Source organism: Heliangelus exortis, chromosome 22 (genome assembly GCF_036169615.1).
Source record: "Heliangelus exortis chromosome 22, bHelExo1.hap1, whole genome shotgun sequence".
Classification (NCBI taxonomy): domain Eukaryota; kingdom Metazoa; phylum Chordata; class Aves; order Apodiformes; family Trochilidae; genus Heliangelus; species Heliangelus exortis.
The window spans coordinates 6,856,342-6,869,900 of NC_092443.1; the positions used below are offsets into that span (position 1 = coordinate 6,856,342).

At 52.5% G+C, this 13,559-nt stretch overlaps 2 protein-coding genes across 8 annotated transcripts in view; one reads left to right on the plus strand and one right to left on the minus strand.

Moving 5' to 3' along the window:
• Positions 1-6,580, minus strand: part of SCAI (suppressor of cancer cell invasion) — a 35,656-nt gene extending 29,076 nt beyond the window's left edge. For 4 of the 7 annotated variants that reach the window (XM_071765982.1, XM_071765981.1, XM_071765985.1 and 1 more), the window contains exons 1-2: positions 6,412-6,580; positions 6,186-6,230 (exon numbers count right to left, since the gene is read on the minus strand). In XM_071765982.1, the coding sequence (XP_071622083.1) occupies positions 6,186-6,230; positions 6,412-6,464 (98 nt within the window). In that variant the 5' untranslated portion in view covers positions 6,465-6,580. The remainder of the gene's footprint in view (positions 1-6,185; positions 6,231-6,411) is intronic. The other 3 variants (XM_071765979.1, XM_071765980.1, XM_071765984.1) reach the window with 2 other exon arrangements.
• Positions 6,581-7,094: 514 nt separating this feature from the next.
• RPL35 (ribosomal protein L35) lies at positions 7,095-8,841 on the plus strand. The gene is made up of 4 exons (XM_071765992.1): positions 7,095-7,228; positions 7,429-7,565; positions 7,971-8,052; positions 8,613-8,841. The coding sequence occupies exons 1-4, from the start codon at positions 7,226-7,228 to the stop codon at positions 8,760-8,762; spliced, it is 372 nt and encodes a 123-aa protein (XP_071622093.1). The 5' UTR covers positions 7,095-7,225; the 3' UTR covers positions 8,763-8,841.
• The last annotated feature ends 4,718 nt before the right edge of the window (positions 8,842-13,559 follow it).

Here is a 13,559-nt window from a genome sequence, read left to right on the forward strand (position 1 = left end):
GACCAGCTCTCTTTTCACTTCTCATCCTGATACATCTCCCACAGCATCACTGCCAAAAGGGGATATGATATAAAGCCAGATGCCCAGGTGGTATCTATTTCTTATTCACAAATTAATAACACAGATAAAACTGAGCTATTGAGCATTCATCCCTGAAGCCTCGTACCATCATGTCTCAAATCTCTACCAAGAAACATCTGATCTTGCCTTCATCAAGCAAGATGTCCACCTTTGCTCTGTTTGCCTCTCCTTTTCTTCTACAGACTGGCATACTTGCCTCCAGTGTTTTCCTCCCAAGCTGTACTGCATGTTTTGGGAAGACCATCTGTGCATTTCCACGTAGCCTGCTCAGAGTGCTGGCTCTGAATGACAAAATTAATTAGAATCCAAATTCATTCCTCTCACCAAATAACTAATTTTCCATTAAGACCCACTGCCCCAAAGTTCTATTCAAGAAGCACTGAAATAAACGCCCAACCAACCCCATACCCAGGGGCTGCTGGTGCCCACCCTACAGGGGGACAGGCAGGGGACAGTGCTGGAGCACACCACTACTGTGTGCATGGGGGGGAAAAAGGGATTTTTCTTACTGCAAGGCTTTTAGTAAAAGTTGGAACCAAATGCAGACACTTCTCATCCCCAGCCACTCTTCACCTCGGGGCACGGCTGCACTGCAGAGGCTGCAGCTCTCCCAGGGGTACCAAGGTCCTCTTACAGCTGGGCCAGGCACTGCAGGAGGATCTGCCAGCCCAGGCCAGGCTGGGGCAGGTCTGCAGTCCAGGAGAGCAGCACCCAGGGCCAGCTGCAGAACATCCAGATTGTTCTGAACCAGCTCTGCTCACTGCTGTAGAAATATGCACACGGAATGCACAATGAAAAGGACTTGGTCATAGCCCAGGCTTTGGAGACATTTCTTCTTTGAACATCACATGAAAAAGTAACTTATATTGTAAGTTAAGAAAGAGAAGCATGGAGCTATTTTTTTTGAGCTGATAACACTGGTCAAACCATGTTCTCCCTGCCTGGATGTTTGCTTATTTCAAAAGGGCGGGAAAGGCAGCATGAACCAAGAGGGTGAAAAACTATTTCGTAAACAAATTTCAGTGAGGCTGACTGAAAATCACCTGCAAATCCAACTAATTCTACTCCAGCTGGAATTCACCAAGAAAGTACTTTTCATATTATTCCAGTTTTACAAGTAACTTGCAGAAGTATACTCTCTCTAAACAGTAATTAAGAGGGAAGAATTTTTCTTTTCAATAATAAAAACATACAAGACCAAGTGAGCCTGCAGCAACCCTGGCTACAAAAACTGCTCAGAAAAGAAAAAAAGGAGGGAGCCAGACTGTGTATTTGCATAAACTTTGTTTCCTAAGAAGGGGAAAGGAAAAGAAGGGAGCTATATAAGAGAAGAAGATAAAACCACACAGGCACAACTCTCCAGACAAACACTGCTGTATCATTGCAGGAGATGTGCATCAGGCACCCTTAGTCATACAACTGAAAAGTTCAATACTTTTCAGATCTGGTTTACTCAAAGCACACCTGTCTGTACCCAGAAGTGCATCTTTGCCATCTTTTCTCCCAGGACAAGGAACTGCTCATTAACATCACACCATGGCAACTGCATTGTCCCTTCTGCCTTCCACACTGAGATCATCTAAACCACACCTTTCCAACACTCTTCTGATATATGGGCAGCCTCACTTTATATACAAGAGGCATGGTATCACCATGGGATGCACATGGCCTTTTTCTATTACCTTCATAACACACAACTTTTGCTTCTCTTCTTTATGTTTCTGCCACTGGCAATTTGTTCCACCTTTGTCCATCCCATGTGCTCTGTGATCCCTTTCGCTGCAGTTCATGACCTTTTGTGCACAGGATGAACAAAGGGCAAAGGCTAAAAATGTCATCACAGTTGGGCCTCTGCTCTTCTACTGACTTAACTGGTTACAAAAAATAAGCTCAAGCTCAAAGTCAGGCAGAGGCAGACTTTCTGGTTCACCATTCCAGGAATCCCCAGAAGATGGTTCAGAAGCAATGTGGAAGAGGATGCAAGTGTTTCCTTGCATCCAAATTCAAATCATGAATCTGTAGTAGTGCTTGTACACCACCTACATGGTACTCAATAGTGATCTGCATTGTATAAAAGAGAAATAGAAAAAAGAACATCAGGCTAGCCCACTCTTGGCAGGGGTGGGAAGGAAAGAAAGGAGATAGAAAAACACCATCAGCTGCTGCGGGCTGAGCTGTGTGTATTTACATTCACAAGCTAAACTATTTAGTGGTTTATTTACACACAATGTTCTTGGAGCAGCTAAAATGGCAGTTGTATTTTATCTTGATTTTGTGCAAATGCACATAAGCCACAAAATCATAGGAAGAGTCTGCAAGTGAGCTATGAACCTTGTACATCTGGAAAAGCACGTAAGCCACTGCGAGAAGGGAAAAAGTCTTTGGAAGGGCAAGCACAAGGGTTGAAATGGATTAGTTATGACAAGACACCAAAATACAACCCTGGGACTCTAAAGCAACAATCAAGTCACAATACAACAGCTTATGCTGCAGGGATCACACTCCCCAGTACAACTCCTATAGCCAAGCCACCCTCCAGCAAGGCACACGGGGGCCTCGGCTCTCCCCAGGCTGCCCCTCCATGTTAGAGTGAGGAGGGAATTGCAGGCAGCTCCATTTTATGCACATTTGATGGCAAGACGCCAACACAACTCTTGACTGAGCCAAATCTGGGCCCCCTTGAACTAAGCCATCACCTAAAGCAGGGCAGAAAAGCACATGGCTCTCACAGTGCGAGCGGCCAAGTTCCTGAAAAGCAGCTGAGTTAAAAGATTTTTCTTCTCTTTCTTTCTTTATTCAGAAAACAACTGGTGTTTTAACTCTTCGGTGTACACTCATTAATTTAAAACTGAATGGTTGCTATACAATGTAGCTTGATGTTCATGTGATGGAGAGACTTCTTCCTAGCACGTCACATTATTTATTAGATGGCCAAATGGCAGCTCAGGACAGCATCCGATCCGGAGGGCAGCTGTCATCACACTCTGCATCTTGTCAGCATTCTCAGCCAAGGTGTCCATGGCTGCTTTCCAACTGGAACCTTACTCGGACAGAAGAGAATGCAGCACAAGCTGGGGAAAGCTTTTTACCCATTCAGTTCAGTCCTTTCCTCCAAGCCAGCACTTGGGGATCAGCTGTCAGCAAGCTTGGGAGTTGCACGGAGTGTCATGACTCTGGGAATTCGCCCTCCTGAGCAGGAACTGCTTCTGGACTGTTCCTCTGCCACACAGCAGAGAAATCCCTCTGCTGACTTCTACTTTAATTATATTTTAAAAATTCAGCTGCTAGTCTGTGTTCCATTACAATAATAGCAATAATTAAAAATACTTCAAACGGCGAGTCCTCTAAACCTGCTGTTCCATCCAGGCTTTTTGGCATCACACACTTCCTTCCCTGACTGACATCCTCAGGGAGCCAGACTGATGGCTTTTCTGTTCTATTCTGCTCCTCTTGCAGGGCTGTGCTGCACTCTCTCAACACATGTAAACTGCTAGGTAATATTTGTGTTGGCAACTAACTTACATATTTTATAGAAAGAGACCTCTGTTTGACCCTCCATGCAGCTCCCACACACAATTTGGTCCCCTCCTTCCAGCCATTTCCTTTTGCTGCAACACAGACCCCGTTCCGTACCTCTGTTTCCAGCCTGTTTAAAATCTACATATCCAGAACACAGCTTATGTGCTTAAGAGCCAAGCCTGCAAAATGTCTCTATGCAAGAATACCAAAGAAAAGTATTATAAAACTTGCATGTACGCATAATTTTCCTTCTACAAAGATTGCTCCAACTGAATGTTTCTATGAAACAAACTATAATAAGTTCTGAAAAAAAAAAAAAAGCATCAAAGGCATCAACACATATTTCTGTGATAAGATTTTGACAGATGTACCGTGTTTTGGGGAGCAGGGGTGAGTTTTGTTTAAAATACAGGTAAATTTTAGTTATTTAGGCAGTAATATCACCTCAGAATAGACTTTCACACCAGAACCCTTCCTTGCCCAAGGCACATCATGCAGAATAAAAGATAAGCCAACACAGTAACACGTCCAGATGATCCAATGATTTCCCATTATCCATTTATACTGTGGTAGTCTATCAACAACTCCATTAAAGCCACCAGAGCTAAACCAGAATAGAAGTGATGCAAAAAGAGGCAAAATCTGGCTGGCACGGGGCAGGGTGAGCACAGCTGCAGTGAGAGCAAAGGACTGTGCAGTCACACCATGTGATGGGAGCAGTGCTGGCAGCAGAGGAGGGAAAGCTGCAGCCCCTGCCCACCCACCTTCTGAAAAATGTGCCTTCAGTGCAACAGTAGGAGCAACACAATTTAATTTCCATGAAGAATTATAAGCTTCTCTGCGTTTTCAATTGCTGTTCTCCAGTTTTTACTTCCCTCCACCAAATACAACAGCGAAACAGAAATTAATAACAGTACAGGCAAACTATGTATTCCTCACACTGCTGAGCACTTTCAGCCTACAGTCACTTGTAGGTGTAGTTTCTTAGTGAGCACGTTGAGGCAGAACATTGTGTTGCTGTCTGTATTATTCTTACATGCAGTGCTCAGAGTGCTTAGCCTAACCAGTCTTTGTGATAAAATCTGCCAGTGTTTGTAAGGGACAGGGACTGACAACTGAATTTTGATGCTGTATTGTACCTCTATTTCAAGATTAAACAATGATCAGCAAAATACTCCTCTCCTGTTGTCATATTTCCTGTAGCAAAGAATCCAGTCACCCCATTTGTATATGTTACCTGTGTTATTCTGGCAGCCCAGAACAATTGGAAAATTCATCTTTTAGCATCTCACTACAAAATTCATTATTTCTTTCATTTAACATAAATTATGATCCAGTTTACCAAAACATCCTAAAAGACACTGACTTGAGACCTTTTTCCCTGAGCCCAACCTGCAGTCAGGTGTCATGCTCCTTACTCACTCCTTCCACAGTCTGAAGTTAACAACTGTTACACAACAGGGTTCACACAAGGTGAGAAGATGCACCGGGCAGTGACTGCATCTGCCAACTTCCACAGCAGGATCCATACCAGGGTGAAGGCTGCCACCAAGCACCACAACTCTGCTGCCTCCAGGAACGGTGGGGAGTGCATGCATGCACGCAATATGTAACATTTTAGTCATATGCTCCAACAGTGCTGCTTTGCATTAGCTGAAAACTGTGGATTGCATTTGGAGCGCTCTTGCAAAATGTAGCCATTTTTTACATTAAGGGATCCATTTTGCAGGCTGGAGGACTAGAATTGCTTGACCAAGACACAGCTTAAGCAAGCCAGGAACCTGGTTAACAAATGACAGAAGTGCAACTTTGACAATTCGGATCCTGTTCTGTGGTGGGAGATTAGACCCAGACTCTGAAAACCTGCAGACTTGATCCGGAGTGTTTCACCTGGGGCAGCCTTTAATTACTGACAGATTTAGAGCCAGTAACGGGCAATAAATTTTGGGGGGGTGACACAACAGAACAATCATCTAGCTTCTATCCTCAAGGGCACTTCCTATCACTTACTGACCAATATTTTTTTCTGTCCAAAATAAGAAGGTGAAGAGGGAGGTGCTGAGATAAAACTCTAAAACCAGGACATATCCATGATGGTTCCGTCTAACAGCAATTGGGATACACAGCACTGCTCAGGCAGCTCTTGTAAAATCCAGCAGTGTTTCTACCCAGAAGGACTCCTCAGCTGATGCAGAAGTGCAGCAACCTGTCACCGCACACTGACCCCCGCAGCCCCCCAGCCGGCAGGCGGGATGGTAACACCAGGAATGGGGAAGTTCAAAAGGAGGGGCGGGTTTTTTAATTATTGCAGTGAGGCTGCGAATCAAGGCCTAAGCGGAGAGCGTCTCACATCGTATTTCTGATCTCCGTTAACGGCAGAGACAGCGGCGAGCACAGCTCCGTGCAGACAGGCACAGGGCCTCGGCAGAGCCCCCGCCATCGCTGTCCCCCCGCCCCGGCACAGGGCACGGACCCCCCGCCCGAGCCGCCGCTCGCTTCCCCCCGCGCCGCGGGGATGCTGCCCCTCCGCCGAGAGAGGATGCTCGGTCCGCCCCGCCCGCACCTGCCGCCCGCTCCCGCCTCACCTGGGCTTCCTCTTGCGGCAGTGCTCCTCCGCTGGGCCTGGAGCTCTGCGGGAGCGAGACACCAGTGAGAGGCGAGACAGCGGTGAGGGGAGCGCCGCCGCCGGGCCTGCCCCAAGGCGCCCGCAGCCGTCGCTCCCGCCCGTCCGCGCCGCCGCCCCGCCCGTGCCACCGCCCCGCCCCGCCCGCGCCCAGCATCCCGCCCGCGCCGCCGCTCCGCCCCCCGCACCTGGAGGCCGAGCCGGTGCGGGGCAGGCGCTGCCGGGCGGCTCCTCTCACCATCCGCGCCGCCTCCCACAGCTCCCGGGCACCGCCGCCAGCCCCGCGGCCAAGGCTCCGGCTGCGCGGAGCGCGGCTGCCGCCTCACGCGAGTCTGGGCCGGCCTCGCCCCGCCCCCGCCGGCTCCTATTGGGGGAACAGGCGGGCTAACGGCGAGGCGGCGCTCTGATTGGCGGGGGCGGACGTCAGTCAGGAGCCCCCGCCCTCCCGCGCGCGGCCGGCCGTGCACGGCGCGGCTGCCTGGATACGGCGGGAGGCGGCGCCACCCTGCGGGGAGGCCCGGCCCGGTGTGACCCGTCCCGCCCGGCCACCTGCGCGCACGGCCCTGCCCCTCTCCCAGCCCCGCTCCGTCACGGTGGCCGCTGCCGCCCCGCCCGCCGTCACGTCCCCACCGCTGCCGCACCTCGGCCAGCGCGGGAACACCGACTGAGCTTTAACAGGGCTCCGGCGGCTGAAAGAGGAGGGAGCGGCGGCACCAGAAGCAGCCCCGAGCCGCCGCGGCGGAGCAGCCCGGAGCAGCCCGCAGCAGCCCTCTCCCAAGGGGCTGGAGCCGCCGTGTCCCGGGGCCGGCACCGCTCCCCGCCGCCTCCCGCCCTCCCTGACAGCGCCCGCGGCCGGTACCACCGCGCTGCCTGCGGGGGAGCGAGCAGTGCGCAGGCTCTTCCCCCGCGCAGCCGCACAGTGGTTCGCTCCGGCCGGCAGCGTTCCCACGGTCCCGCGCGGCTTCCGTCCCTTCCGCCCCGACCCGCGCCGGTGCTGCCATCATGGTGAGCGTTCCGCCGACTCCACCGCCGCAATCCGGCGGCATCCGCGCGGGGACCGGGCCGCCGCTCCTCCCGCCGCGGCGCTGTGGGACCGCGATTTGGGGGGATGCGGGCGGGCGGAGTTGCGGGGCGGGTGCGGGCATCCCGGGACAGGCCGTGCCCGGCCGGGGGCGCGGGGCTGACGGGCGGTCCGCTGTCCGCAGGCCAAGATCAAGGCCCGAGACCTGCGAGGGAAGAAGAAGGAGGAGCTGCTGAAGCAGTTGGACGATCTGAAGGTGGAGCTGTCGCAGCTCCGTGTGGCAAAAGTGACCGGCGGGGCCGCCTCCAAGCTCTCCAAGATGTAAGTGGGCTCCGTCCCGGCTCCGGGGGCTGCGGGAAGGCCGCGGGAGAGCCCCCTGGGCCCGAGCAAGTGGGGCCCAGGGGGCGGTGGGAGCGCGGCCCGCAGCCGGGACCGGGTGGGCGCTGCGGTGCGGAGGGTCTGAGAGAGGCGGTCGCAGTCTGTGTTGACTTAAAGCCTAAATCCGGGAAAAAAGTGTGTGGAAGAAGAGTGAACATTTGTAGGCATGAAAATCGTTTTGTGCGAGTCTTTGAGGCGATGTGAAGCCGGCGGATGCCGAAGTTGTTTTTGTTTTGTTACAACGTGGTGCGCCGTAAGTGGCTGTGCAGTACGGTCACGTTTTCTGTGTGCCTGGCTGTAAATCTGTGGGACTTGTGTTCTGAGCGATGCGTTGTTTCCCACCTGCAGACGTGTGGTGCGTAAATCCATTGCCAGAGTCCTGACTGTTATCAACCAGACTCAGAAGGAGAACTTGAGGAAGTTTTACAAGGTAAGGCCAAACATCTTGGACAGTGATGTTTTTTTTTCTCTCGCCATCTTCAGATCCATACTTTGTAGAATCGAAATAATTTTTAGGTTGTCACTGAGGAAATTAAAACTCAAGGAAAAATAATTTGTTTTATTTTAAAGTTCTGTAGTCACAGTTTTTTAAAGAATATTTTTGCAAGACTGCCTTGAATTCTGCAAGCTCAGCGTGAATCTGCTTTTGCCAGGCTCTGTTTTCAAGAGTATCCTGGCTTGTGGCAGGATAGAGCCAATTTTCATGTTGGTTAAACTGATAAAGAAGTGTTAGATAATTGGGACTTGTAAAGTTAGGCATTATTTAAATTTTATTAGCCAAAGTAGTACAGGTGGTACAGAAGTTGGAATCAAAACATTTCCTACTTGAGGAAAGTTCTCTTAAACTTTTAGGCATTTGATGGTCTCAACCAAAAGCAGCTGAGAGCACTGCTGCTGACATTCTTACAGGCAACTCATCTCTCCTGGAGCACATGCACATCATTGCTCCTGGCAGCCTCTCAAACTTAACTTCTCTGTTTTTGCAAATAGGGCAAAAAGTACAAGCCTCTCGACCTGCGGCCGAAGAAGACTCGTGCCATGCGCCGCAGGTTGAATAAACATGAAGAGAATCTGAAGACCAAAAAACAGCAACGAAAGGAACGTCTGTACCCTGCCAGGAAATACGCCATCAAGGCATAGAGCTGCAGTGTACCCCAAGTTTTACATTGTATCAGCTGTGGGTGTGGCATTAAAGAAGAGTTTCCTTTGGAAGCTGTCAGTGGTGGTTTTGGGTTTTTTGCAGTGGTGGGACAAAGGATTCGTCAGCTTTATGAAGAGAAATGGGAGATTTGTCAGGTTGTTTAAGCATTTATTGCTAATTACAATAACTTTTAGATTAGGATTAATTTTTCTTTTTGAAGAACAGGTGAATGAGTACAGATCTGAGAGTGTGGTTCAACATCACATTTAAAAAATCTAACTTGAGATTGACTTTAAAGGTAAACTTTGCATGGATGTTAACAGTGTTTGGTGTTCATCACTTAAAGGGCTTAAGAGTAAATATTTTGGTCTTGTGCCAGTGTTTTGTTAAGGAGATGAGCTCATCTGCTGTGTTTTTAGCAGATTTCATTGAAACTGAAGGATTCTGCCAGCTTTTGTTTTGACTCTGCACCATCAGTCCCTGGCTCTGCAGATGCTGGAGGTGCTGGTTGTTTGCTGGGCTGAGCTGATCCTTCTTGACCATCCTGCCTGGTGCTGCAGTGAGAGCTGGCTGAGAGCTGCTGCAACCCCCTCCCTGGGTTTGACTGTATCCCCCATGGGGTTCTGTGTAACTTGGAGATGGAGATGTGATTCCAAAGACCTTTTTTGGTTCTGCTGTAAGGGCAGTGATCCTCAGTCAGAGTTGCAGCAGTCATGGTTTACGTTAGCATAGCTAACACATTCTAACACAAAAAATTCTCGTTAGGGAGTCTTTAAATTGGATCCAGATTTTGTTTAGGAAAAGGATCTTAATTCTGCTCACTGAACTTAGCGTAGATCTGAAGAATTTTTAAGCCTTGAACAAGTTTTAACTGGAGAGAGATTTAATTATGTGCAGTAGAGTGAATTTCCCATATATTGAGCTGTCTGAGGGATAGCTTTACGATGATGCTAATGCTGGCTGTGTGGTGGCTTTGTTAGGAGCTTAGTGTGGGCCAGAACACGATCGGTTTGGCAGCAAAGGGACCTGGCCTGGCAGAGCTCTGGGCCCAGGCCCTGTGGGGCCCAGGCTGCAGGAGCAGGGGGTGTCCTGCTAGACCTGGCTCCTCTGGCTTGCAGTGGGTCTCTGAATCCCCTGTGCAGCAGCAGACTGCTCCCCAAAAGATGTAGCACATGGGAATCCCTACACAGCCCCACAGACTCCTGCCCAGGATCCCGGTGCCTGGCAGGGGAGGGAGGGGCAGGTCCTGTGCTGGGGATGGGGCAGGCAGCACTGTCCTGCTTCACTCTCACATCACGCCTGGCTGCTCTGCAGGAGGGGCATTGTGTACCCTGTGCTCCTCAGCAGTGTCCAGGGAGTCTGATGGCTCTGCCAGCATTCCTGACACGGAAATCCAAACCCGGGTAACATTTCCCTGATGGCTGTCCAGAGCCTGCCCCTGGATGGCCATTTGTAAATTCCTGGCCCCAACTGTGTGAGCCAGGAGTCAGTTGTCTTGTCAGCAGGGACCATGAGCTGTGGGGTGGTTTGGAAATAAAGATGGGGAGAAGGCAGATGCAGTGCAGAGCCTCGGAGAGCAGCACTGGAGTGTGCTGGAGGTGAAATGGCTGTCACCATCTATGGCCAGGAGAGCAGCACTGCTTGGAGAGGATCGTGTCAAAAAATGCTGGGTCATGGTACAGATGACAGCATGCCATTAAGTAACCAGTAACAAGAGTGGGAAAAAATCACAAATACAGTAATTACCAGGCACAAACCAGACACTGAACATCCAAGGAAAAGTCCCAGGTTTGGATTGCAGCATTTTGCCCAGAGAAGACTCTTGCTGTGGTCACTGCAGGGGCAAAATCACACCTCAAACTGATACCTTGGAGCATCCTGGAGTCACAGTTGGGTTTGGGTATGTCTGCAGTTCTGCAAGGCACAGTTGCAAAGATGCAGTTACTCAGGTTGGAAGATTCCTTGATGTTTACTGCAGGTGCCTGCCTAGAGTGAGGCCACCTTTGGAGGTAAAAGACTTTTCAAGTTTTTCATGGGGGTTTTGGTTACAGTCTGCTGTATTTCCAAACCTTTTACATACACCCTTGTAAACAGAGATCAAAACATGAGAACAGCTCAAGCACAGTGTGTGCACAGGCCACACCAGCTGTCCCAGGAGGCAAACGGGCTTCTGGTATCTCAAGATTGAGGCACAAGATCTCCAGCTTTGCTGGTCTCCAAAGAGGGGGTGGCCAGAGGCAGAACCCCCAGCATTTGGCATTGCTCCTGCTACATCCGTGCTCCTGGAAGCAGCCACCCTGGGCATGTCCAAAGTGCCCTTGGCTGCATTGTGCCACCTGCTCCATGTTCCCAGGCAGAGGTGACTTCACATGACAGTGTGAGAGCTGTCTGACACATCTGGGTGACAATAACCCCCGTGTTGTGAGTGCCCCACAGGGAAATGCCACATCCTGCTGGCCACGCAGGAGGCTGGGGTCTGCTCAGGGCAGCCCCCCACTCCCTGCCCTGAATGTCCCTTCTGTTGGCTGGGATGGGGGAGGACTCGTCCCCCCTCCTGCTGCTCCCATGAATAAGGGCAGTGTCTGGACACCCACACAGCCCCGGGGCCCTGCTCCTGTCCTGGGTCTCCTGGACAAAGGTGGTCCTTGGATACCAGGCAGTGGGGGCACTGTGTGCCGGGGCTGGTGTCTGTGTGCTGGGGCTGGTGGCTCCCTGCCAGCCTGTGGGGTAGAGCAGTGAGCAGAGTCCTGTCCTGGGGGATGCTGCCAGGGATGAGGCATTTGCTGGATACACCCATCACCCCAGGGGCTGCCATGCCCTGCTGTGCCAGGGGTTGGGGTGGTTTGGAGATGGCAGTGAGGATCCTGGGAACGGATTTCTGTTCCCACTGGTGAATGAGTCAGCAGAGGCATCGCCAAGGCCCTTAGTTCCCTCCCTTCCCTCTGGCTGCTGCTGCCCACCACTGCCCGGCCCTTCCCCACAGCTGCTCAGGGTGGGCTCCCCAGCTCCTGCTCCTGCCTTACCCTGCAGCCCCTCCTCACCCCACGGCTCTCTGGAGACCAACCAGCAGTCCTGCAGCACCAGTGTCCTCCCACCAAACATGTCCCAGCACAGGTAGCCGAGGGGACAGGGACACAACATGAGGGCTGCAGTGCTGACACTGAGCCTCAGGCTCCTCAGAAGGAACCTGCAGACCACCAGGCTCTGCCCAGAGGCTGCTGCCATGGCAGGGCAGAACATCCCAGGCACAGCCCTCTGCCCAGTCCCAGAGCCCAGTTGTGCCCAGGCAGCCATTCCAGGAGGGACCCAGGGAGAGAAGCAGCAGCCCCCGTCCCCAGGAGGCAGTTTCCAGCCAGGTCCTGCTGGGAGCAGGGGGTCGAGCCTTCTGTGCCTGTCCCAGTCCAGCAATGGGGACATGGAGAGATGTAGAAGCTCCCTGGTCTCAGGGCTGGGTTTGTGCCTCCGCTTCCCTGACACAGGGTTTCTGTCAGCCCCTCACAGCCCTGGAGTGCTGGGAAGGTGTGTGTGGACCCGGCAGCTCCTGCTGCTCACCCCACCAGCATTGTTTGGGTTGGGCGACACTTGCATCCTGAGCCCCCGCTGCGCTTCCAGCTGCAGCTTCATCATGGTTACAAGAGAAACAGCTTCCTGCTGCCAGCACAGCCACGGGGAAGCACTTGAGCAGGTTTGATGCTGAGCACCCTCACACCTTCCCAGGGGAGCTTTGCCTGCTGTGTCCTCCCCACCTCCCTGCTGGCCCTGGGTGCAATGAGCTGCCGGGTCTCAGCAGGGATGTGCCCATCCCAGCGAGGTGCTGCCCTGTCAGCCACAGCTCGGGGACAGGGAGGGCAGGGGTGTCCCAAAAGAGACCTTGGGCAGAGCGGTGCCAGCACTGTTTTGCACAGCAGCCGTGTCAGGGAGCCATGGCACATCCCTAGGGAGTGGGAAATACCAACCCTCTCCATGCTGCTGTGCTGTCAGGGCTGTGCCCAGGCTTGCCGGCCCCAGGGACTGTGTGAAGGAAAGGGCAGGGCAATAAAAATAGATCCCTGTGATGCTTGGTGCTGCTGGCTCCAGCTTGGAAGCATGTTTGCAATGTGGGCACAGCCCCAGGGCTCATTCCCACCTGCTGCCAGACACGCATCGCGTCATTCCCTGGGTCAACAGCCCCCAGAGGGAGGTAAGAATTGGAGGAAGAAGCCAATTCCCCCTTCAGATGCTCTGCACACAGCTGGTCCCAGCCCTGCAGCCCCGGGGCAGTGGCTCCCAGCTTCCCCTGGCCAGGGAGGGGCTGTGTGGCCATGGACAGCTGATGATGCATCTCTTGTCCTGGAGATGGGCCCAGGTCCCCCCATGGGAGCAAACTGCAGCCAGGGGGCTCCCAGCACTGAGAAGAAAGCAGCCAGGTCAGGGGGGAATTAGGGCTTCACTGCTCAGCTTCACCTAGGGGCCAGCTGCGCCCATGGAGGGTGTTTTTAGAGGGAGGGCTGTGGCACCAGCAACCACCCTCCCATATGGCCTCAGTGCCCTCCCCTGAGTGCTGCGTTGCTGTCAGGGGGGCTTTGGGCACCACAGCCCCTCAGCATCTCTGCCTCAAGCTTCATTTGCTGCTTGCTGCTGAACTGAGAGATTTTAATCTTTTAATCACGTTATGAGCTGAGGTGGTGCTGGCCACGCACAGGAGGAATGTCTGGAAATCAGCAGTGCCCAGCACAGCAGGAGCTCATCCTGCCCCCACCTGCATACCCCCACCATTGGGGACCCCTGTTTTCCTTCATCTGCATCATCCTGCCTGT

Coding starts and splice junctions, on each gene's coding strand:
- RPL35 (XM_071765992.1), top strand. Junction 7,566..7,970: donor GCCTCCAAGCTCTCCAAGAT/GTAAGTGGGCTC, acceptor TCCCACCTGCAG/ACGTGTGGTGCGTAAATCCA. Junction 8,053..8,612: donor ACTTGAGGAAGTTTTACAAG/GTAAGGCCAAAC, acceptor TTTTGCAAATAG/GGCAAAAAGTACAAGCCTCT.